Source organism: Lobosporangium transversale (assembly GCF_002105155.1).
Source record: "Lobosporangium transversale strain NRRL 3116 chromosome Unknown BCR41scaffold_2, whole genome shotgun sequence".
NCBI classification, from domain to species: Eukaryota; Fungi; Mortierellomycota; class Mortierellomycetes; order Mortierellales; family Mortierellaceae; genus Lobosporangium; species Lobosporangium transversale.
The window spans coordinates 274,373-293,996 of NW_019028980.1; the positions used below are offsets into that span (position 1 = coordinate 274,373).

The window sequence follows — 19,624 nt, forward strand, 5'->3', positions numbered from 1 at the left end:
AGGAGGAAGAGTACACGCCAATAGATGGAAAAACCCATATATTTGAGCTCCCAAGCGTTCTTAACTGAGGTGTGGCTACGAAGAAAGTACGAGAGTAGCAGTCTTGTATAAGACAGGCGGATCCTGTTTATCCAAGATATCCTTTAGATCTAAGGTGTATGAACCCTAGAGAAAACAAAACACTCAACCAAAAAAAACGGTATCGTTGTTAACTGCACCTACTGTGACCCCAACCCGACGTTACAAGTAAAGAAAGTCTATACAAGTAAATCGATTGCTGAATAATGATCTATGAACTGGTCAAATATCAGAGTTATCAATTAAAAAAAAGTCATAACAAAAATATCTAGATCGGGAAAGCAGGCGTTATAGTGGTCCTCTCGTCCAATTGATATAGCCTAGATCGCGTTCTAAATTTAAGAGTTCGATCCGACAATATCTAGAAGCACTTGAAGGGGCCAAAGATTGGTCTTGTGAGGTGAGGATGCTTTATCTGAGCATGGGTAATGACGACCTGTTTGTTGAGTCTGTCGATATGTCGTCAATGATCACAGGGTTGCAAGAGCTAGTTCTTAACTGAACTTGAGGACAGGCAAAGGGAGGGTTGTTTCATCGAGGCTGTGTTGCAGTCATCAGCAGGTTTCGATTGTCTCGACAAGGTGCTAAAACCAAACCTTTGGAAACGATGGTGTGATACTGAGAAAGATGATGGCATCATTTCATAAAGTCAAGAGTTCTCTTATCAACGAAGCTACTAGCGGTGATGCGAGCATATTGGTCATGACGGCGTATAAGAGACTTGGGCTCTGGATCGCGATAAAATTAGCCGAAGAATAACCAGAGATATGGCTCAACGCGACTTGAAAAAAAAAAAAAAAAAAAAAAAAAAAAGGCGCAGCGGATATATGAAAATAGCATAGCCCTGTTTCAAAAATGTACAGAAACAAACAGCGCATGGTATATAGACGTAACTGAGCAAGATAGTGATATTTAGGCAACAATGGGAGAGGGGGAGATGACCAAGCTGTTGAGACATTTAGCAGGATGCTCTATCTATAAATGCTAATTCATAACAACTGCGACTACTAACGAAGAGTTTCCATTTTGTGCGTATCTTTTCTATTTTGGAAATATATCCGAAAGAGTAAAATCGTTTCAGATTGTTGGCAAAAGAGGAACACGTGCACGTTTTTTTATAAATTCTTGAAACGGAAATGGGCTCGACAAAGACCCTGCAAAAGCTGAAAGGACGATCCTTTGCATGACAGTGTCGTGTCGTGTGAACGTGAGAAAGATGATCTGATGAGTAAGCCAAGTAGATTTTGTTTAATATCACTTTTTTTTTTTTTTTTTTTTTTTTTATATACACGAGACTTTGGATCGTATAGAGTTCCTTGCATGACCATAAGGTTGATATTCTACATCTGTTTAATCAATCAGTAGCCACAAAGGCTCAAATATATACTAATGCGACGCGTCTTTTTTTCCCTTAATATGCTTGGTACAATGGGCTATACATGTTCTCCAATTAGATATGTAACTAAGGTCACAAGGGATTATGATAGGTAACTGTCAATCTACCTATGGCAAATGTATGTAGGCGGAGCAAATACCAAAAATGAAATAGGAGGAAGGTTTAATCCGATTGTTAACCCCATTCAAACCAGTCAATTGAATCAAATGATGTAAGAAGAGGCCATAGAAAGAGAATAATAAGTACAGCAACACAGAGGAAAAAAAAAAAGGACTATGTATTTATACATTTAGTGTTGAATTTCAATTGACAGATTCCTATTCAACACTGAACGGAATGTCCAATAGAGGATAGGATCCCCATATACACCATCGCGTGGCATGGTCACTGTTTTATTTATTCTCCTACTTTTGGTTTCCTTGCGTAAAATAAAATGAGCTGAGGCGTGTTTTTCTACTCCGATCACTTTTGCCCTTTTCTTTCCCCCTTTGTTTTTTCTACTGGCTTGATGGCTTTGTCACACATGCATGCATGCATGCACGCAAATCAATCGAAGAAAAAGAAAGAGGGAAAGAGTTTAAGCGACATGTGGGCAGACATAAACAAGGATAGGACATGTTGAAATTAATTGGAGAAAAAGAGAAGAGAAAGAGAGAGAAGAGAGAGATGACTAGGCCCAAACGAGTGGGATGGATTGGATGAGGATGGATAAGAAATGAGAGAAATGTTATTCCTCCTCCCAGCCCCTTCAATTGCTTGGATCACAACAAAGCAAATCAATTGACAAATCAGATACATTCATAATCCTAATCGCTGTGTTTTCACCAAGGAAAATTCAAACGTGGACATTAATAGCATAAAGGTTGTCAACGCAAAAAAAAAAAAATTTTAAAAGAATTTCCCCCCTAAAAAGAGTGACATCAATCAGCCCATGTCACCCCACTTATTCATTCACACCCCACACCATTGACTACATTTTGTACGCTAAACTTGGAATAGACTGAATATCTTTTAATGGTCTAGTAAAACTTTCCTTTGTTCTTTTGTTCCTGACATTTTTTTTCTTTCATTCTCGCTCTCATTCATCCAATTGCTTCAATTGCTAAAGAAGCTTCTTCTACCTCTCCTTTTCCATCCTCGCTTGTACAAATACGCCATTATATTTCCTTTCCTTTATTTTATTCTGGTTTTTTATTTTATTTTATTTCGTATTTTATTTTCTCACTTGACGATAGCTTCTTTTACTGCTTTAAACTCCCCACTCAACTCACACTCTCACTTGTCCTTACACCTTGTCCTTACACTCTCACCCACAATTGTGCTCACATTCCTCTCATAATTCTCACACCAACCTCCTCATTGAAGCATTTATTCATTCATTCAAGCATTCAAGCATTCAAGCATTCAAACATTTAAGCATTTAGGCATTTGTTCGCTCTCTTCTAATAGTTCGACTTGATCGCATGAGAGACCCATGCCCGCTATGTTGTCGACTGTCTCGTTGATTGACCCCACTACCCTCAACCCATCCTTTTCTGGGCCAGAGAATAGTCGTATGGGTAGACCTGCGGTCATCATCACTCGAGCTGACCAGCAGACTTCCGTCGACCAAACTCAGCTCTTGCTCACAAATGCAAAGGCCTATCGTCTGCAGATGTTGGCCCTCTCGAAAGCTGCTGCCAACTTTGGTTATGCACTCGAGAAGATTGCTCATTCTAAAGCTGCTGTTCGGGATGCTTCTAACGTCTGTAGGTCCAAAAAGTCTTTTTTTTTTTTTTTTTTTTTTTTTTTTTTCCTCCCCTGCAATTCTCCAATGTTACTTCGCCTCACTAACAGTCAAAAAACAAAAAAAAAAAAAAAAAAATTGACTAACCCCTAACAGCATCAAGCCTGCAAGCTGCAGCGGGACTTCACTATTTGATGTCGAACCATCATCAGATCCTGGTATGTGATACAAAAGACAGTATCCGAGTATTAAAGGCAAAAAAGACTTTTTGCTGATAGTTTGGTCGTTTCCAATGGGTGATCTATTTTCTAGAGTGATACACTGTATAAGCAATTTGAAATTCCATTGTTGCAACATCTCGATACACACAAGAACAATATCGAGGCCAGTGAAGCCCAATATGAGCGATCCATGCGCGATATGAGTCAAAAAATCAAAGAGACCGAGGCTGCATCCATGCAGAATGGCCGTAGGCGACAACGAGGCAAGTATATGAACATAGTTGATCAATTTTTTATATTTTTTTGAACACTTCCAGATCACCAAGTTTTACCTGATTTGTCTGTCTGTGGTGTTTTTTTTTTTTTATTTTTTAAATGGTTATTTGTGGATATTTTTTTTCTTTTTTTTCTTTTTTGCCGCCTGTCTGCTTATGCTATCACAAATCCTTTGTATCATACCGCGTTACTGGAAAGAAAAGACTCCTTTTATCCCGCGGTTTCTCTTCCATTTATGGATCCAACATGGGCTAAGTTCTGAGCTCAGAGGAGAGTTGTATGGTTTCCAATAATCTACATAAATAGCATTGTATCTTTTTTTTTTTTTTTTTTTTTTTTTTGAGCGTGTATGTGTGTGTGTATTTGTTTCCTTCATTGTTTCAACTCCAGGATGGGCTGAAAGTCTGGTAGACCGACAGGAGACCACAATGCAAATAGAAGATACGGCAGGAAAGTTTGACCCATGACATGACACGACCTTACTAATCGTGCAGACTTGCTGTGATACATTTATTGTGTTCTGTGTATGTGTGTGTATGTGTGAATGTGTGGGTCAGATCATATGAGCCATAAATGGCGTACATTGCATTCATGATTTGTTATCGTTCCCCTCCCCTTTTTTGAATATCCATGGCTGTATATATTTTGTTACGACCGGAGGAAAGAAATAATGCACAATGCATACTAGTCTCCTTGGGGCTGGTTACTTGCTTCTCTCCCCTTACTTCTTTAGCCATGGGCTGTGTCTTTTGACAATCAAGTTCTCTTCGAAGCAAGCCAAGTAAAGACTTGAATGATTCCTTGAAACTCTTACCAGAAAAAAAAAAAAAAAAAAAAAAAAAAAAGCTCCTATTGTTCTTGACCCCAATTCTACTAAATTCGTCTGACAGTCGCTTATGATTGGACCTGGCCAGATTTGTGATTAATTATCATTGACCCTTTTTTTAAAATGCTCCCCTTGGTGCAAAGGGGGTTCCCTAATTTTTCTAGTCATCCTCATCAATCAGTCTAGTCCCAATACAACAGAGAAAACATCTGAATTAATCATAGTGGCCATATTTTCACAAATACCAAATTGAACCAGCTTGCTGTCCTCTTTGTGGATGATTAACTAATCCTCTTTTTTTTTTTTTTTTTTTTTTTTTTTTTTTTTCATCCATTATTTATACAGATCTTCTTCAATTTCGACAAGCATTAGCAACTTTGACAATGCAGGTCGATGAACTAGAGCGTATTAAGTTGGGATACTACTTTAGTAACTTGGAAAGTGAACAAGCCAATTTACAGCTTATTCTTCAAAAGACTTCCACCATCGTCAGAGCAGAGGTGGATATTTATGAACGTATTGCCAGCAAAGGATTGAATGATTCAATTCTAGAACCTGTAAGGACTTTATTTTTTTTTTGTTTGTTTATTTGTTTTGTTAAAAGTACACTATTCAAAGTTAAAAGCAAATTCGGTTTGTCCCCATGCTGGGTTACTGATCTTCTCTTACATATTATTTTTTTATAATTATAATCTTATTATTACTTTAGATGACAACCCAAGGGCCTGACCCTTACTTCATCTATCCAACAACAGAGGAATTTTCGTCTATATTCTCAATTCTTCCTTCTACACCCATCATTCCAACCACAGGAGCAGGGGCCACTGGGACAATCACACCACAACCAGATGCCATCATGTCCAGCTTTTATGGTTATCATGAGAATAACCCATTCTCAACCGCACGGAATTTAAATAATAGCACAACAAGAGATCGTCATCTCTTTGGAGACGCCTCGTCAATTGAATCCAAAGAAGAATCGGTCCTGAAGAAAGCAGCCACCATTGTATCAATAGGACAGCAACATAAGCCTCCAGCACTAGATAGCAAATCCAATGCTACCACTGTTACCACCACTACTTCTACCACTTCTACCACTACAACCACCACAGCCGCATCTATTGCCACAAGAAAAGATACTGCTTCAGCCTCACTATCTTCTAATGATCAAAAGAGAGCAGGAAAAGGTAACCAGGTCCAAGCTATAGAGACAATATCCGAGGAATCAGACAAGAGTGCATCATCATCAGAGAAGACAAGACAAGCTTTTGGAACGAGGAGTGATGAGGGGGATGATTCGAGTAATTCGACCGCAAAACAAGAATCGAAACAGTCTGAAGAATCCTCAGGAGAGGCGACAGTAACGGAGAACCAAGCGTCTACTTCACACTCAACCCAAAATGGTCATAACGAGACATCCACGACACGGAGTAGCAATGGCGTGGATCTCCAGGCAGGGAAGCAGCATCATCGTAACCAAACGGCTACATCCCCATCCGTTTCCGCACCTGCTACGCCAAGCGAACCTGCTTCATCGGTTCGATCTCATTCACTTAGATCTCGCTCTGGATCCCGGTCACATCTGCTAGCCTCAACGCCAGATTCACCTCCTGTCCGAGGGATGATCCATATCGGTCAGGATTCAGAGCTGTTGAACAACCGAGACTTTTCATTTTCATATGAGCCCTCTGAATTATTGGAACAGCGGAACATGCATTCACAATTGAACTTGAGTCGTCATGGAGCTCATAATGGACTCCAACCATTTGCATTTCATGAGTTGGAAGAAGAAGAAGGCGGCTTTGGAGCTACACCTCCGACGAGGCTCATGCGGACCACTCATTCGTCACCCTCTTCACAACAGCATCACCCAGGTCATAGCCATAGCCAGAGCAATAGCCCTAGCGCTAGTCAGACCCATAGCCGCAACCATAGCCACCATCTACAGGGTCTTCGGCATCACTCTAGCGATGGACAACTCAGCCAAAGCTCTTCTTCCGTTCTGAGCAGCGTAGGTAGCACTCACAGTGGATTGAGCCTTCACGGCACTCTTCAACATCGTCGGAGCACAGGACGGATAAAGACAGATTTGGAAACAGCGGCCAATATGTTTGACAAGTCACTGGATGAACCTTTTTTGCCTTCAATGACCGCTAGAGGACCGACAGCATCAGAGGATCGTCTTCGAGAGATGAGACGAGGCTTTGATGACGGTATGCCAGCGTTTTTTCCAGATGAGATAGATTTGCCATCTCAAAACTCTCAACCACGGTCACTGCATGGCTTTGGAAGCGGAAGTGCAAGTGGAAATGCAAGTCGTCGACAAAGTGGATTTGATCAAGACATGGATAAGACTTTCGATACGTCTCCACCATCATCAGTCTCTAATCGCCCACCAAGTGTCGTCGAGTCTATTCGTATGGCAGATGGTAGCAGCAAGAACGTGAGCATGACCAACGTCAATGAGATTGCAGCTTGAAAAGCTTATTTTAATCGCATATTTGAATTCAAAAAAATGTATATTACCTTCAAATAATAATAATAAAAAAAAAATAAAAAAAAATATCGCTTGAAAGACAGCTTCTATTTATTATTATTACTATTTTTCTTTTTTCCTCTATCTTATTAAAAAAGCCTGTAACATGACTAAAACTACATAACCTTGCAATTTTCATCTTCTGGTCCTTGTCCACCTTGTCGTCCTCGCTCATGACGGACTCGGCGCATAGCACCCAATTTCTTCATATCAGTCAGGCGCTTCTTTGCACGACCGTTACCCTGCGCAGCTGAGCGCAGATACCACCGTCTTGCTTCTTCCAGATCCTGCTTTACGCCAATTCCAACCTAAAAAAAAAAAAAAAAAAAAAAAAAGACATTAATTTAAAAATATCAATAAAATAGAATAAATAAAATAGAATAAAAAGTTTTTTTTTTTTTTTTTTTTTTTTTTTACCTCCGAGTAGTATCCGACAGCGTATTCTGCTCGCGACAATCCTTTATCTGCAGCCTTACGAGCCCAAAGGTATGCCTCTGTATCACTTTGTTTCAGTACGCCTTCAGAGCCTGTCAAGTACCATCCAGACAATCCCAATTCTGACTCTGCATCTCCTTGTTCAGCTGCTCGTGTATACCAAGCAATACTCCTCCTTGGATCCACAGGGCACGTCAGTAGTCCATACTCATAGCAATGTCCCAACTTGTACTGACTAGGCGCATAGCCATATCCTGCAGCCTGTGTGAACAGCTCTCGAGCATATGCCTCATCTGGAATTACAGAGGGAATACCAGCCTTCTCAAAACACAATCCAAGTTCATGTAATGCATGAGGATTGTCCTCATCTGCATTGGCAGCAGCTCGTTTCAGCCATGTGATCGCTTCCCTTGGATTACTCTGCTGGCCCAACAAACCCTTCAAGATGACCATACCAAGCTTATACATCGCTGCTGTGTCACCTAAAGAAGCTGCCTTGCGGTAGAACTGCACTGCTCGACTATGATCACGTTTTGTGCCTGCGCCGAGCTCATGACAAACTGCAGTACGATAGGTCGCTGCAGGGTGGTTCTGCTTTGAGGCCTGGATGTATAAATTGAACGCTTTGTCATGATCGATTTGCAGACCCAATGATCCATTACCATAACAGTTAGCCAAAAAGAACTGTGCATCAGGATAAGCAGGCTTGCCCATACCCATTCCCGTCGTTGCCAGCCGTTTAATGATCTTGAGGCCTTCCATAAATAACGCTTCTTTAGTTTTCTTTTGTCGCTTGGGATCTGGATCATCATTGCCAAACGACACTGCAGCTTCAATCAAGGCCTTTGCATAGTCTAGTTGAGCTGCAGGATCATTGCTATCTTTAGCTCGTTGACGCATCTCATCCAACAATTCCATTGTCAAAGGTCTCTTTTTAGGAGCTGGGGCGTTGGGGCGTCCACTGACCATACTACTACCAGAGTCTCCACGGTTTGGCGGCCTCACGCCATAGCCTCCGGGCCCCATAGGTCGTGGGCCTCCACGACCAGGAGGAGGACCTCTTATCGAAGGCGATGAGTGCAAGTTGGCTCCTCCCATAGGCCCAGGACCACCGGGACCGCCGGGACCAGCCGGACCACCAGGACCACCAGGGCCACCAGGATAATATTGTTGAGGATATCCATGTCCAGGAGGACCTCCAGGTCCAGGGGGGCCATGAGGTCTGTATCCACCACCATACTCATATCCATTACTGGGGCCAGCATATCCGCCTCCATATTGCTGATGTGGTGGATAATTTGGATCCTGGTAATAGTCTTGTCCACCACCTCCATATTCAGAACCATAGGGCTGTCCATACTGATCACCTTGAGGATCTTGCTGATATCCTCCCTGTGGCGGAAATCCGTTTCCGCCATACCCCCCTGGGCCTCCTGGGCCTCCTGGGTACTGCTGTTGTTGGTAGCGAGGATCATGTCCTCCAGGGTATTGGCCATAGCCTTGAGGTGGTGGGCCTCTGAAAGGAGGACGCTGAGGAGGATGTTGATAATCGCCACCAGCATAGCCATAATCCTGGCCACCGTATGCACCACTGTACCCTGCACCATAATCACCATATTCTCCACGTTGACCACGACTTGACGATTCCGAATAGGTTGGAGCATTGGGGTTTGCAGCCGCATAGGCACGGACGGCAGAGTGATTTGAATCCACACTAGGTGTTCTCTGTGAAACTTGGCCTTCTGATTGGTTGAGTTCAACACCGGGCTCGAATGACGCAGTTTCGCCGCCAGAAGAGGATGCTCCATGTCCATAATCCGAGTCAGCAAAGCGAGTATCATCTACATAGCCAGACCTTTCGACTGGCTTCTTGGCCTCTGGCTCAGAATAGTGCAAATGCGAAGAATTCAAATCATGGGCATCGTCTGCAGATGATGATGGTCCTTGATTGATGTTATTACTTTTATTATTGTGATCATCCAATGAAAGGTTCCCTAGATCCAGATCCAAAGGCACCTTGATAGAATTATCTACTGGGCCTGCTACTGCAGGGACAGATCGGTTATCCCATCCACCAGATGTAGTTGAATTGAGTGGATTTGGGCTCTGAGATGGATAGTCTGACTCGTACAAGTCAAAAGTAGCAACATTGGGTTCATATGTTTCCCGAGGTGGCAAGGGCGAGAGAATGACCTGCGGATGTGATGACGACACGCTGCCATCCATAGCATTGCGTGAGCTTCCTCTGGCAGGGGTCGTCATTTAGGACAAAAAAGATGGCAGAGGAAAGATATTTGAGAAGAAAGGAAAGAGAAAAGGGAAGATGGAGAAGAAAGGATTGTAATTTTTTTTTTTTTCCTATCTGAATTATCCGTCTTGCCCTGAGTAGATTGTAAAAAAAAAAAAAAAAAAAAAAAAAAGAAAAAAAAGTCTAGACTATCGTATTGAATGTGAAAAGAAAGGAGATATGATTAGTTATCGAAATGAAGACGAGTGATAACCACAAAAATAAAATGGGAGAGCCAGCTCCTTTTAAGCTCAAAGGTTTCTATAGCAGACATACACGCACAGGGAGAGGAAGAGAGCAAAGTAGAAGATGATAGAGAGCAAGAAAGAGAAGAATAGAAGCAAAGCTATTCAAGTGTTATTGTAGACAGTAAAAAAAAAAAAAGATTGTTTGCGTGTTTGATATGTGAGACGTGGTCTGTCCCTGCAGGGGTATCACAAATTAGACAAACACCATCTAATCCAATGAACACATTGAACTTTTGTCCCGTACAACCATGCCCAACCCAATGTTGTGTAAACTTTTTGCAAGTAAGCAAAGTACACGCATTGTTGTGTATTTGTACTAGCATAAGGAAGGAAGGAAGTTTTTTTTTTTTTCTTCCAATGAAGGATTGAGGAAGACGCAAATAGTTCAGTTAAGCAATTCAATTGACAGATGATGAAGTGTGTTGTGGGGACAGTAAGCAAACAGACTATATAAACTGTGTGAAATGATGACTGAATTCAGATCAACATGAATGAAAAAAAAATAAAATAAAATAAAATAAAGCTGCGTTTTTTTTTTTTTTTTTTTTCCATCTTTTAAATATATAAATTATATAAATATGCATTAAGACGATGCAATAGAGTGTAGGGTAAAAAAAAGAATGATGAGAATGACGCGATGAGATTACCTTCTGACAAGGAAAGAAAAAAGAAAAAGGAGATTCTTCTGGAGTTGCTTGAAGAAGGAGTGTGAAGGGATGATGGCGATGAGAATTGAACGAAAAGAAGAGAAAGAAAGAACAGAAATAAAGAAGAAGGAAAAGGGCTGAAAAAAGCCAAAAAAAGAGAAATGAAAAGCAAGAGAGAGCAGAGCTGAACTCTGAGCCCACCGATTTATATTTTTATACGTTTATTATTACTCCTACGCTAAAGTCATGTCTTCTTTTTTACACTTTTACTTTTTGGAGTTGCGGGCAATGGTGTCAATGGGGGAATACATTGACCATGAGCCACACTTTCTGGATTATATGCATGAACATGTTTCTATGATACATATCTTTATTTCCTTTGCCTGTGACATGAGCACTCATAAACAAGAAACGGTCACATACCGTTTTGTATATTTTATGCAGTTGTAGTAGAGAGAAACATGGCGATTGGATCAATCGCAAATATTGTCGTCGTCGTCACTTCTACCTTTTTTTTTTTTTTTTTTTTTTTTCAGTTCTTTACTCTTCGCAAAATAAGCTACACCGACAAAGAACACCATGTTTCTGGATAAAATTAAACAAAAGTTCGATCTTAGCGTCGTCAAGAATATCGAGCTCGAGGATATGGCCATCGACTTCACTGGACCCGACGACTGGACCTCCACCCTTTCATCCGACCATATGATTGCTCGTCTCACCCATATCCCCGGATTCACCTGGCCTATCCAGCAAGTCCGACTTCGTGTAACTGTCTACTCCGCTACTCATCAACGTTACTGCAATAAAAATAAAAAAATAAATAAAAAAATAAGAAAAAAATGGACTCACCCTCTCACTCTCTTGTTTTCCTTACATGCACACCCATAGGTCGTTATTCACGTACATGCTTCAATATTTTTTAGAAGAAAAACAATAATAATCACAGCATAATATTAAGCTTGGAATAACATGTGCGCGCGCTTTCTTTTTCTTCGTAGGATAAAGGCATCGACTTGGGTCAACTAGTATCTCCTTATCAACCAGCTTCAGTCTCTGGGGGCATTGTCACATCCCGTATCTCTAATTCTCTCATGACCATCTTTCAGACATCTACTTCACAAGCTGGCTTCTCTGAATTTGTGGGCGCATTAGCCACCAAAGATCATCATACCTTTGTTATCAAGGGTTCTGCTGATATCATCTTCAACCTCGGATTTTTAGGGATTCATTCTATTAAGGGTGTTGACTTTTTGTCAGATTTGACCTTGAGAGGGTTAAATAATCTGCCCGATATCAAGTGTGCTGACATTGTGATTGGAACTTCAGCAACAGGTCTTCCGGAACAACAAAAACCTTACGAACTGTTGCTTAAAACAAATTTAGAGATCCATAACCCTAGTCAACTCTCGCTGTCTTTAGGCGATCTCACCCTAGCAGTCTTCTTCCCTTCAACTGAGAACCTCAATCAACCCTATACGATTAAGGACCCTAGGCACGAAATAATTGACCAAAACAAAGATCTACAGCGACAGCAACAAGAAGGACAAACACAGCAGCCACGACAGGAGGAAATACAGCATCAGAGACAGGAGCAAGAACAGGAACCAAGACAAGCTCAAGCGCAACAAGACAGCGATGAAAAACATGAAAAGCACGGAATGTATGGTCATTACATCGGAACAATTGCGCTGGAGAATTTATCCCTGCAACTCGGAGCTAATAAGGATTGTAGCGCCATCATCAAACTAGATACTTCTTTGGATGGGACAAAATTATTTCTCAGGGCCATTGCGTGTGAACCCCAGATAGTGCTCTTGAAAGGATTTCAGCAGACATCTAAAAAGGAAGCCCTAGCTGCTGGTCTACGATCCTTCGCAACGTCCCTCTTTATTCCAAGCTTTACTCCTCCTCCTCTACCCACACCCATTAAAATTGAGCGTCAATAAACTATTGAATTGTTTTACTTTTTTTATTATTTTTTTATTTATTTGTTTCTTTTCGGTTTCTTTGGTTACTGCTGCTGCTGTTGTAATTGAGAGGCACGCCGTCGTTGCTCCTTAATAATCTGGTCGGCCATTCGCATCAGCTGTGCAAAGTCATAGTGTACATATTTGGCCCAATACTTGTGCCGCGACCACTCCAATGCAGGGTACTTCGGACTTGAGATACCATGAAAAATCCTACTCACAATTCGAGGTGAATCCCCCATCATCTTGCTGTTGTTATGGCTCTCTGTAATTGCTGTCTGCTGGTGCCACAACTGGTTCAAAAACACTTTAAGATCCACCTCTACAGCTGAGCGCCATTTACGTTGTAGATCCCTCACTATATCGACCTCGTAGTTATACAGCTGAATCGTCTTATCCATCACTCTATCAGACTGGTCATGATTCAAGCTTTCATCCTGATCAAAAAGAGAATCTTCTGCATCCAAACCACCGATGCCCTCGCCTGATCTCCTTGCAAAGTATTCCTGAATGCCATGTCGCAACACCATCTCGGATTCTGTCACGCCACGGACACCATTAAATGTACGACACCGAGCCTGAACAACAGACTTTTTTCTTGCCTTGGCTTCTGCCTTGGCTTGTAATCGCATCTGAATATATTCTGGGTCAATATCCTCATCATATTCGCTGCTTTCATCACCATCCCCATCATCTCCATCAAAGCTACCGTTGTTAACTTCCTCATTCTCATCGAAATCCTGTTCCGTGGTCTGAAGAACTTTTTGCTCTTGCCATGTGGGCGTTGCCACAGACTGGAATAGTTCATAGACTCGATCAATTTTGGCGACACCAACACGCTCCACTGCACAAAGCTTTCGATGCAATCGATCCGCAAGCATCCTGATGAAGTCATCATAATCCTTTTCGCTTGTCTCAGAGTTGCGTTCCTGTCCGCCATCTCTATCTATTGTCTCATCAGTAGAATCCACATCCATGTTCATTCCAACGTTTTCATCCGCCTGCTTTTGTTTCTGTTCCTGCTGCTTTCGAAGCTCCAACATGCACTCCTCAGGCTCCTTTTGGATTTCCACACACAACCCAGGATCTGTCAATTCATACACGACCCATTTCTTACGCTTCCATTGTTGAAGCTCCTGAATCAGCTCTGTAAACGACAGCTCACTTTCCTGACACAATGACATCGTATCACAGCAGTATGCCATCGAGAGAGTGGTCCCTGCAATACCTGCCTTGCCCTTACGTCCTTTTCCAAATGAGGAGCCAGATCCACCTGTGTTATGTCCTGTCATAACACCTTGCTTCAAAATAATGTCAACCAAGGGAACCTTTTCTGCTAATTCAGAAAGTTCTTCTGCTGTTTGCAAAAATTTTACTGTGCATTTAGCAGAGATTGATCCTATAACTTTGATTGGTTGAGACGGGTCCAGCTCAATATAACTCAACAATGTTGCAAGAACCTCTTTTTTGATATCAAAATCCTCCTCCACTAACTCTTCACGGATCACAACAAGTCTCTTTCGCCTTGAATACTTATTGGTCCTTAACAGACTGTTGTCGATTAGTGGGGGAATGACCAATATGCTGGACGTAGATAAAACAATATTTTGTTCCTTACGGTCGCTTTTTATTCCTGACTTTGATCCGCTGATATTCAGGGCCTGGTGATCATTCTGTTTTCGCTTTTTAGATCCAGGGTGATTTACGCCATTGTCCTCTGTAGAAGTTCCATCACTGTCTCCATTCTCATCATCATTGTCCTTCATCTGTCCACGCCTTTTTTTGCTCTTCACTCCGCCGAGTCCTTGAACTGATGAAGAGCTCATAAACCCTCGTCTCGAGAAAAGTTGTCTGATCAATCGCAAAACAGTCCCCCAATCCATCCCATCTGCATAGGCCAGACTTCTTAATCGGAGATAGTCATCCTGGTTGAGAAACATGTGACAGTAGGCCCTCGCTCCATCACGGCCTGATCGTCCAATCTCTTGAATATAATTCTCTAATGACTTGGGCATGCAGTAATGGATCACGCTACGGATATTGGATTTGTTAAGCCCCATTCCAAATGCGATCGTAGCGACTAAAACCCGAATTCCGCTACCGCCTGTTGATATGCCTGCACCAATAGGCCTTGCACTCAATTGACTTCCAGAGAGTGCACTCTTTTGTGAACTACTGTTCATGAATCGCTGCTGGATCCGCTGACGGTCAAGAGCCGATTTTCCAGCATGGTAACTTTCAGCACTGAAATTGCGTACGCGCAGAAACCCTGCAAGTGCGTCCGCTTGTGATTGTTTCATCACATAGATCAAGATCGAGTCCATTCTCTCAAACCGTGGCGAGTGAAGCAAGTTAAGCAAGGCGGTCTCCCTTTCAATCTCCATAGACACAGTCATGGCGAGATTCTCACGAATCACCGGCCCAGAAAGTACACCATTGATCCTGTCAATATCCAACATTGCACAAATCGAGTCCTTGGTCCCTTCTGTCGCCGTTCCTGTCAATCCAAGCACACATGGTGATTTGAGATCCATTTTGAGGACTTGATTCAAAAGCAAATAGGCTGGTCGAAAGTTGTGAGACCATTCTGAGAGACAATGCACTTCGTCCACACAGAGGAAAGAAATGCGAGGTAAACGCCTTGCTCGGACCAAGCTTAGAAAAGACTGGCTTTGTAGTTTTTCTGGAGAAATGAAAAGAATCTTGATGACGTTCGAAGTCAACTTGTCCATAAAATCTTTGAATTGAGCCGGCTGCTCAAAAGGAATATGGTTCATATTGTGATAATGTTAAATTCCAAATGACACGCTTTAATACTATATCGATATCTATGGTATCGCTTATTCAATAATTAAAGAAAGGCTAATAAAAGAAAAACTTACCGACTGTTCAACGCTTGTCCAACAAGCTCCAACTAGCCTTGGAGGCAGACATTTGACTTGATCATACATAAGAGAGATCATTGGAGAAATCACCAACGTTAGACTTGGTATACCAAGTCTGGAGAAGATGTACGCAGGGAGTTGGTATGAAAGGGATTTTCCACTGCCTGCCAAGATTTTTTTTTTTTTTTTTTTTTTTTTTTAAAAAAAAAAGGGGGGGTCGCTAGCATTTAGTACCTAGCGTGTTGTTACATACTACAAGAAGAATGGTAAGACACGAACCTGTTGGCAGAACGAGCAACGTCGACTCATAAGCTAGGATTCTCTTAACAGCATCTAACTGCCCTTCCCGGAAAGATGGATAACCCCACACTTTCTTTAAAACATGTTCTAGATTCACTCGAAAACCCTCAGCAATGCTGTTCTGCGTATCTTCATCGCTATTATACTCGTTTCTCAGCTGTATCTCCTCAATATACTCATCTGGATCGCCAATATCTCCAAAATGTGACTGCAAATATTTTTTCGAGAGTGTCACAACGTACGGATCAGTAACATCATTGACATTACCATACCACGGTGTGTCATCCTCGTCTTCTTCGTCATCCTCAATTAACATGTCTTTGTCAGCTAAAGTCATCGCCAGGGCGGCCTCTTCAATATCCTTATCGAACTCCGTGCGCCAACTCTCCTGATCAAATGGCATTCGGCCGGTACTTGGTCCTCCTGCTCCATAGCCTCTGAATTTCGAGTTCGCGAAACGTGATTTGCCACGAATGCTGCCTTTCTTGAAGCCACGGCCTTGGAGATTATATGCAACATAATTGCCATCAGCTACAGGGCCTCCAAATTTGCTGGTCGACTGACGGGATCCAACTCGATTTTGACCAGTAGTGGATAGAGTGCTTCTATCACTTTTGACCATTGGTTTATTCGAGTCACCCCAGCCATATTCCTTAACGCCATCTATAATGCTAGCATCAGCCCCATCTGCCTTAGTTTGTTCCTGTCTTATGTTTTGTTCTTGAGATATTGTTGCCTCCTCATCGTTATCCTCCTCTTCACTACCTTGCACAGCAGAGTTCGGCGCTTTCCGTGAACGGGATGAAGGCTTAGTAGCACGCATTGCTGCTTCAGCTTTTTCAGAGGGCGCAACAGCAACTATTTCCATAAACCAGGCGTGAGACATCAAGAATTAAAAGGCTGCTATGAGTAATATATCCTCATATATAGCTCCAAATCTAAATTCCATCAGTGAAACTTACTTTTGTGAAGACGTGTCGATCTCTTCTGGGTATATCGTTTTTTTGGCAGTGCTTTACGGGTTGGGCCAAACGGCGTCTGCTCCATCATATCTTGTTCGCTGTTGTAATCAGCCCAGTCTGTGTCATTGCCTTGCTCAACGACAACGCCGTTTAGAGGAGCATCCTGAATACTAGTATCATTACTTGAGGCCACCTTAGCCCTAGCATTCTTTTCTTGATGGGTTCCTAAAAATTCCTCCTCAAATTGTTTATCCTCTTCTTGACTAGCCATAAGCAGAGTAGATCGGATGGTCCGCCTCCTGTAATGCGAATGAAAGCCAGCTGGCACAACAAAGAGATCAACATCTGACCTGGCACTTCCAGGAGTTGTCTGAGAAAATGTCAGGCTGGGTTGTTGGCTTGGTGTCCTAGGTACGGTTGAAGTGCGTGAGGGACTTGATTGAGTCGGCAACATCAATTCTGCCATGTTTTTGATTGTTCCCGTCATATCAGCCTCAGGTGTTCGAGGGGTGATTTGAACAGCTGAATGTTGGGAGGAACTAGCCACATTCCATTCTTCATCAGCACTGAATCCTTGGGAACTTTGCATAGCCAAAGATGATGATACAAGGTCTGCAATGACGGGTGCTGATGGTCTAGGTATTTTCCTTTGACGCCGGTTGTTCATACCACCAAAGAGTGGTGACGTCCTTGGACGTGTCGGCGATTGGAATGGGTTAGGCAGATGTAGGCTATTTGTCCTCATTGATGTTGGAGTTCGAGGTGAACGAGAGGGTGTAGTAGAATGAGGCAGCCGCTGGATCGCCGCAGCTCTAATTGTTGGTGATACTGGGAATCCAGATGAATGCTCTGCATTCTCCGCAACGTGTTCACTGATAGTAAAGAGGTTCGAAGGTGATTTGAGAGAAGGTGATTGAGCCATCGACCTCCTACTGCTACCACTCTTTGATGGCGATGGACCATTGGATTTGATCCGCTGTGATTTCGGTGTGCTGATGCCAGCAAGGAACTGATAACGATCTTCTCCACTTTTACTGCTTCGACTGGGTGACATAAAACCAGCTGTGCTGACGACCTTGCGAGGTGATACAAATTCGACTTCCTGTTTCCTGGATGGTGTTCTCATCCCTGCTGTCGCATCATATGTCCGAGACTCCTTTGTTGGAGTCCGAGGCACTGTACTGTCATTTGAGGCTTCAGCATAAGTTGTTTGTCCTGTTGAAGTCTCTGTGGTTTTTTCTGGCACTTTTGTTTCCTTTGCTGCCAACGCTTTCTTGATCTTTCCATATGTCCTATATTTCTTGACTTGAAATATTATACACGTCATCGATTAGAGTTTGTTCATGTAAAAAAAAAAAAATTAAAGCTGATGGATCAACAACCTTCAATGCATCCAACTCATCTCAAAACTTACCCATAACGTCATCCTTAGCAATGTCCTCCTGAGTAGCTGCACGTTGGTGGGTCGCTTTAAAGCTGGCTTCCCAGGCTTTCAATTCTTTCCGGGCCTGCTTCAAATCTTCTGTAGTCACCTTGCGGTAATCGATTGTATATCCAGAGCGTTGACTCTTTGATCTACTCCGAGATTCAGGCTGTATATGCTGTTGCGATGTACTTGGTGATGAAGGCAGTACAGTCGTAGGCGTCGGTACATCGGCACTTTGGGATGGTATAGACTCCGTAGAAGTAGTATTAGTACTGGTAATAGTATTAATGTCAGCATTGGATTGCTTTGAAGGGACCCGATTGATAGAGAGATTTGGTTTGCTGGTTGCCAGGAAAGGATTACTCTCTTCATAGAAGGAGCTGTCGACTATATGAAGAGAACCAGCTGCTGGATGAAGGTTTTCATGAGCATCGCCTGCAATGCGCTGTGAGCCTCCTACTCTTCGTGAATTTGAACGAGGTCTTGCGATAGGTCGTGCCTGAATCGGAATGTTGTCCATATGTTGAACAAGGTGGCTGCTTCACAATGTAAAAATGTAAAAGTACAAAGAGAGAAAAAAAAAAAAAAAAAAAAAAATACACAATATACAGTGCACAAGTGCACAGACAAATATCCTCGATTAATAAGGGATAGGAAAGTTGGTAATGGACAAATTGAAATGATGGGTGAACTGGATGCAATGAAAAGCCTTGAAAAGTGCCAGTCATGAAAATAAATAATCGCGACGCGACTTCTCAAGAAAAGGTACAAAAAGCCACAGCCGCGTTTTAAAATTTGAACCCCGCGACGTGTCACCATTTCTACCAAAAAAGGATTGGATTTGGAATCAACGTTATTTATAAGGCTGTCTGGTGACTACATCGATGTCAAGGCGGAATAACTGCCCTTACTTGAGAAATGCGCCTAAATATTACAAATATTTCTCTGAATAGGAAAAGAAACTATTAAATATCTACCTCATTAGGTCTACAGCAGACACTGAAATTTGTGTCAAAGCTTAACATAGCCCGCATACCGCTGTATCAGTATTTCTGTTCAGGAATCAGTGCTATCGGGTAACTACAGGAAGACTGCAGGAGCAAATAATGGACGAAACGACGGAGAAAACATACAAAGTATTAGATAGGCATCATATACATTTGTAGCTTATCAAGTCATTAACTGAGGCACAGGCACAACCTGCATAAACCGATAGCGTTGCATCATAATGTGGCTATAATGAAGGTAGAGATAGGGAGGCATTCAGGTTTGTATTCGCTATCACTACATGAATTATGAATCCGGTCATCCGCGTCGTATATGGATATTGGGGACACTTTGAAGCTTAGTAAACATGAGATATCCATGACAAGGGTATTATTTCTATTTCTCTTCCTTTTTTTTTTTT

At 42.2% G+C, this 19,624-nt stretch overlaps 4 protein-coding genes across 4 annotated transcripts; 2 read left to right on the forward strand and 2 right to left on the reverse strand.

The window, feature by feature from the left end:
* Window positions 1-2,948: 2,948 nt before the first annotated feature.
* Window positions 2,949-7,002, forward strand: BCR41DRAFT_391620 (hypothetical protein; the record flags this gene model as incomplete). The annotated part of the gene is made up of 5 exons (XM_022028378.1): window positions 2,949-3,222; window positions 3,357-3,418; window positions 3,513-3,669; window positions 4,869-5,080; window positions 5,233-7,002. The coding sequence occupies 5 exons, from the start codon at window positions 2,949-2,951 to the stop codon at window positions 7,000-7,002; spliced, it is 2,475 nt and encodes an 824-aa protein (XP_021885837.1).
* A 173-nt stretch (window positions 7,003-7,175) lies between these two features.
* Window positions 7,176-8,463, reverse strand: BCR41DRAFT_299119 (hypothetical protein; the record flags this gene model as incomplete). The annotated part of the gene is made up of 2 exons (XM_022020508.1): window positions 7,176-7,367; window positions 7,477-8,463. 2 exons carry the CDS (start codon window positions 8,461-8,463, stop codon window positions 7,176-7,178), a joined length of 1,179 nt encoding a protein of 392 aa, XP_021885838.1.
* Window positions 8,464-11,230: 2,767 nt separating this feature from the next.
* Window positions 11,231-12,625, forward strand: BCR41DRAFT_418260 (hypothetical protein; the record flags this gene model as incomplete). The annotated part of the gene is made up of 3 exons (XM_022029600.1): window positions 11,231-11,441; window positions 11,565-11,576; window positions 11,675-12,625. Exons 1-3 carry the CDS (start codon window positions 11,256-11,258, stop codon window positions 12,620-12,622), a joined length of 1,146 nt encoding a protein of 381 aa, XP_021885839.1. The 5' UTR covers window positions 11,231-11,255.
* Window positions 12,626-12,666: 41 nt separating this feature from the next.
* Window positions 12,667-18,798, reverse strand: BCR41DRAFT_383039 (hypothetical protein). The gene is made up of 5 exons (XM_022027407.1): window positions 18,205-18,798; window positions 16,791-18,095; window positions 15,808-16,686; window positions 15,526-15,692; window positions 12,667-15,396 (listed from the first exon to the last, which is right to left on the reverse strand). Exons 1-5 carry the CDS (start codon window positions 18,734-18,736, stop codon window positions 12,688-12,690), a joined length of 5,592 nt encoding a protein of 1,863 aa, XP_021885840.1. The 5' UTR covers window positions 18,737-18,798; the 3' UTR covers window positions 12,667-12,687.
* Window positions 18,799-19,624: the final 826 nt, after the last annotated feature.